General features: G+C 49.9%; 1 protein-coding gene across 1 annotated transcript in view; it reads left to right on the plus strand.

The window, feature by feature from the left end:
* The window catches only part of Efhd1 (EF-hand domain family member D1), a 39782-nt gene extending 37190 nt beyond the window's left edge, over positions 1-2592 (plus strand). Inside the window, 1 exon segment of the mRNA XM_015481563.2 lies at positions 1419-2592. Coding sequence (XP_015337049.1) covers positions 1419-1553 — 135 coding nt within the window. The 3' untranslated portion in view covers positions 1554-2592.
* Positions 2593-5661: the final 3069 nt, after the last annotated feature.

A 5661-nucleotide genomic window follows, 5' to 3' on the forward strand; every position in this document is an offset into this window, starting at 1 on the left:
AGGTTTTTTTTTTTTTTTTTTTGCCTATCAGATTGGCAAGAGGGAAGAATGTTAATAATAATCTTGGCAAAGTTGTGGGGAAATGAGCACCTCTGGTCCGTGATGGTGGGGTGTGAGTAGGAATAGCTACTTTTGAGAGCAGTTTAATAGTCTTTATTAAAATAATGTACACACCCAATGTGTTAAGGAATTTTACCAAATGGATGAGACACGGTGGCGGGTAATCAGTTCTAGGATAAAGGATTTTTAGATGGATTTATCTGATATGTTTTTGAAGACAAATTGTTAGGTTTAAAAAACCTAAATGGGGGGCTGGGGATGTGGCTCAGGTGGTAGCGCGCTCCCCTGGCAGGCGTGAGGCACTGGGTTCGATCCTCAGCACCACATAAAAATAAAATATTGTGTCCACCTTAAAAATAATAATAATGTGTATGTGTAGTTTCACCAAACAGCCTTAAAAAAAAAATGGTGCCGCTTTCTACTCCCATCCCTGACAAAAACATGTTAATATTTGTAAGTAAATTTAGAATGACTGATTTAGAGAAAACTCAGACTACAATGGCAACAATAAAAACTGAAGTCTTTGGAGGAATCTGTATGGTAAGGGCTTCCCTTTGCCACAATAGATGGACAGATGGACGCAGTACCAACCAGAACCCAGCAAGGGGGCCTTTGCTTCTGCCTTTTCCCCTAGAAGGTTACAATATTATTGTGAAATTCAAGGAATGTAAAAGTGGGTAAGGGCTGAGGGTGTGGGTAAGGGCTGGGGGTGTGGCTGAGGGGTAGAATGCCTGCTGAACATGTCCAAGGTTCCCAGCAGCAACACACGCACACACAGAGTGAATAGTTAGCAGGGATGTTAAACAGTATCCTGAAAAAGAAGAGAGCAACCTGAGTGGATAGAAGTCAACTTAGAGGAGGAGCCGTCTGTGCTGGCTCATGGTTGCGGGCTGCATGGCTTGGGCCTGTGGTGAGCCAGAGCACAGTGGCCGGGTGTGTGGTGGAGCACAACTGTCGGCCACGGCAGCCAGGAAGAGAGAAAGACAGGGGCCAGGGACAAGGTGTGGTCCCCCACGGCGTGCACCCAAGGACCCATGTCCTCCAACTAGGTTCACCCGCTGCAGTCCCACCACCTCCCAATAATCCATTCAGCGGTGAGTCCCGGGAGCCAGCCCTCATGTCCAGTCACTCTGAGCATTGCTGTCCCGGGGAAGAAGTCTTCAACACACGAATCTCTGGGGGACATTTCAGATCCAGCCATAACAGCCAGCAGCGTGTGCGCCACAGCAGGGGACTCCTGAGGCCCACAGGCAGGCGTGTCCGCCGGGCTCCTGCCCTCCACGGCCCTGCAGCTGCTGGCTGGGCGCACCGCGGTCCCTCCCCACACCTAACTGTCCCTGTGTGCCGTTTCTCTGCAGGCCCAGGCCTTGTCCTCTGCCAGCAAGTTTGAAGCTGAGTTAAAAGCTGAGCAAGATGAGCGGAAGCAGGAGGAGGAGAAGAGAAGGCTCCGCCAGGCAGCCTTCCTGGAACTCAAGGCTGCTTTCAGCGCATAGTCCAGCAGACCCTGACCTCCGCCCACAGCGGTGCCTCCACGGTGCCAGGAGGGATGGCCCAGCATCTTTACCCCTGCAGGCCCCTCCCAGCCTCCTGCCTGGCCTCAGGCCTCTCCTCAGCCTCACTTGGGTGGCAAGGGGCTGCCCCCCCCCCCACTGTCCTGCCCCTGCAAGAGGGTCATGGGATGGCCAAGTCCCCCTTGCTCACCTCTCTGCCCTCCCCTGAAGCCGGGTTCAGCCTGCCCCTTCCCTTGTTCCACGCCAGTGAGTAGCCTGTTGTGCTCATTTGTATAGAAATTCTTTCTTTTGTGGTCCTCAGAGGACATGTTAGCTCGCCATTTTCTTGGGAAATCCTTCTCTCCTCCCATTTCTGTTGTCTGTCTTGGTCAGATTCTGCCAGTTGCTTTTGTGTGGCCTTCTGTAGTGGTGGCAGGATCCAAGGAGGCCAGGTGGACCACTGCCCACCCGCTCTCCAGCACGGGGAGCTGCAGCAGGAGAGGACTCAGCATAAAGACGGGGAGCACTGGCCTGCAGCACCCCCCTGGCCCTCCCTCTTCATTCCCCTCCTCCGTGTCTCCCTCCTTCTGTCTTCCACACCTAAGTGCCTGCTACTCACCTGTGAGAAGGAAGCCATCACTAGAAGTACTGCTAATGAGTAGAGGGGTTCCAGGTCAACTCTAACTCTGCAGATCATATTACAGTGGACCCCTCAGGTTCCCACGAGGTCAGGGACTCAACCAGTGCCTTTTGAAATCCCCAAAGTCATGGCCATCCTCTCCATCGAGCCAATTTCCAACATCTGCTTCAAGGTATTGAGGTAAATATGTTCTTACCCCTATGATAGATTTTTATATTTGTGAGTTCTTGGGATTGCTCACACGGACCAGGGTCTTGTTGTATTTTTAAAAAGAATATTTCCTATTGTCATATTTATTACTTCTCTTTTGCAACTTCTCTCTTTAGGGTAAAGAAACCATCTGCATTTCTACCTTAAAGCTCTTTCTTTTTAAATAAACTGTGCAAATGAACTTGGCCATCACAACAATGTACCTGAGTCTTCTTTGACTTTAGGAGGAAGAAGCATGTGTTCTATGGGGGCCAAGTCCAGCCCTGGGCTTCTGTTGACAGGGATTTCCTGTAGCATAGTTAGGAACGGGAACTGGAGGGAGGATTTTCACTGGAAGTTTGGGATACTAGGATTGTCGGCTACTCTCCCCTGCACCTCCTTCACACCAGCGAGCGTGCTTCCAGCCACTGGTCATATCTCTAGCTTAATCCTTTTGCTTCTAGACCCCTTGAAATGCTGACAAGGTCAGTGCCTCTCCCAGGTATGATATCAGGATGCTCAGGCCACCTGTGTAAGGACCCAGGCCTTAGGGAACACCCTTTGCTCTCCCAGAGGATCAGTCTATTTCTGCACCAACCCATAACCTACCATTCTCAAACATTGTTTTTCTACCTAGGGTCACATTCCAAATCTCTTCATCAGAGGGGAGGGCCCAAAAAGAATAGAGAGGTCCTTAGCATGTGATCCAGCTACTGTGCTCCTTCAAATTTACCCAAGGGAGAGAGTGGGGTTTGGTGGTACAAGCCTGTAATCCCAGAAAATTCTAGGGTGGAGACAGGAGGATTACAAATTCAAAGCCAGTCTGGGCAATTTAGCATGACCCTGTTTTAAAATAAAAAATGAAAAGGGCTGGGAATATGGCTGGGTGTGGCAGTGTACACCTGTAATCCTGGCAACTGGGGAGGCTGAGGCAGGAGGATCTCTAGTTCAAGACCAGCCTCAGCAACTTAGTGAGACCCTAAGCAACTTAGACCCTGTCTCAAAATAAAAATAAATAGATAGGTCTGGGGATGTGGCTCAATGGTTAAGCACCCCTGGGTTCAATTTCTGGTACCAAAAAAAAAATAATAATAACATAAAAGGATTTTGGTCAGATAACCCAAAAAACCAGACGTACACTGCCCTTGTTCCCATCTGGTCATGACATCCTGCCGAAGTTGCTCCCACCTATGGTTCTGTTAGTAGCTTTGTATCGCTATGACTGAAATAACTAACAGAAACAACTTAAAGGAGGAAAAGTATATTTTGGCTCATGGCTTCAGAGGTTCTGTGGGTCAATTCCACTGTTCTGGGCCCACGGAGAGCCAGATCATGGCACAAGGGCAGGATGATGTGCTGCTCCATTCACGGCAGCCAGGAGCATAGAGAGGAAAGGAAAGGGGCCGGGAAGGGGAACCCTTCCAGCGCCCCCTCTCAGTGCCCCAGCCCCTCCCCATCTGCCTATGGTTACCACCCAGTGAGTCCCTTCAAACCAGGATGTACGGCTTAGGTTACAGTTCTCGCTATCCAGTCATCTCACCTCCAAATATTCCCGCACGAACCCAGGAGCTTTGGGGGGACACTGCAGATGCAAACCATAACAGGTTCCCGCTTCCACTCCAAGGACAACTCTTCCTGGCTCCTTTCCTGGGTCTCTGCAGGGACCCAATGTTTCTCTACCCTCATTTGCCCTGACTGACCACCTTGCAGTTGGAATCATCTTCATAAAATGCAAATCTCATCCTAACATCTTCTCTTCCATTTTTGATTCCCACTCTTCAGATCTGGGGCCTACTGGCCTTGCCCCACCTCCTGCTCCTCCCTCTCTTCCTCTGTCCTGGGAACAGGGACTTTACAGCAGCGCACAGCAGCTCCTGGAAGGTGCCACCCCCTCAGCCCCTTGCACACGCTGCTTCTTCTGATTGGCACTCCCTCCCTCTCTCCTCCTCCCTCCCATGGCAAACTACTCCTGAGAGTATCATCAGGAAGCCCTCGTGGTGCCCCCATGCTGGACAAGGAGCCCCGTCCAGGGTTCCCATTTCCCCTTGAGATTGTCTCTCTTGCAATCCTACAGCAGCATTCAGTATCCCGCTCCTGACTCCTCTGCCTTCTTGTTTGAACCATGAACCCTTCTGTGGACATGAGCTTGGCCTTGCCCACTGCCAGAGGCCTTAGTGTGTTGCCTGGCATGTCACAGTCCCTGCATGTTGATTTCACAAGAATGTGATGGGATTTTTCAGCAGAGAGGGATGGGAAAGGCAGGATTCCTGACCACTGGTGTCAGAAAGCTTATTTTTTAAATTTATTTTTGTGGTACTGAGAAGTTAAGCCAGGGGTGCTCTATCACTGAGCTATATCCCCACCCCTTTTTATTTTTTATTTTGAGACAGGGGGGTCTCATTAAATTGCTTAGGGCCTTGCTAAATTGCTGAGACTGGCCTTGGACTTGGTTTCTTCCCGCCTCAGCCTCCCGAGTTGTTGAGATTGCAAGTATGCACTACTGACATGACTGATGTCAGGAAACATCTAAGCACTTTAGATTCTATAATGGAATACCTGAAGGTGGGTAACTTTATTTAAAAAAAGAGGTTTTACCGGCTACTGTGGCAGAATGGGAAGATTCCATGCCTGGCATATGATCAGTGCTCGGTACACATGGGTCTCCTTTCTATCCACTACTCTCTCTTTCGGTCCAAGCTACAGTGACCCAGAAATGTTCAGTCCTGGATGCTGTCTTGACCCCAAGGGCAGATGTCCACTTACCTAGTTTTTTGGGGCTCTTTGCTAACCAGCCCAGGGAGACTCCTACCCATGTGTCTGCTCACCTGCCGTGACCCTGCAACTGGCAATTGCTGAGCTTGCTGGGTCTGATCATGGGAACTGGTGCTTTTGACCTTGTCTCCTTGCTGTCCACCAGGCCATATTTTGGCCCATTTCTGCCCACCTGGCCAATGGTTCCAGAGATATCCTCTGGGTCCTGTAATGGCCATGGGGTCCTCAGGGGCCCATTTAGGGTTCTCCAGCCTGGGGAGGTGTGGAGGATGGAAACTCATTAAGGGTAGTTTCCCTGCTTTCCTCCAGTGTTGTCAGAAACCAGTCACTTTTGTGGTACTGGGGATTGAACCCAGGGCACACCATGCTGAACTATATCTCCAGCTCCCCCCCTTTTAAAATTTTTTTAAATATTTATTTATTTATTTATTTATTTTAGTTTTCAGTGGACACAACATCTTTATTTGTATGTGGTGTTGAGGATCAAACCCAGCGCCGTGCATGCCAGGC

The sequence above is a fragment of the Marmota marmota genome, unplaced genomic scaffold (assembly GCF_001458135.2).
Source record: "Marmota marmota marmota unplaced genomic scaffold, marMar, whole genome shotgun sequence".
NCBI classification, from domain to species: Eukaryota; Metazoa; Chordata; class Mammalia; order Rodentia; family Sciuridae; genus Marmota; species Marmota marmota.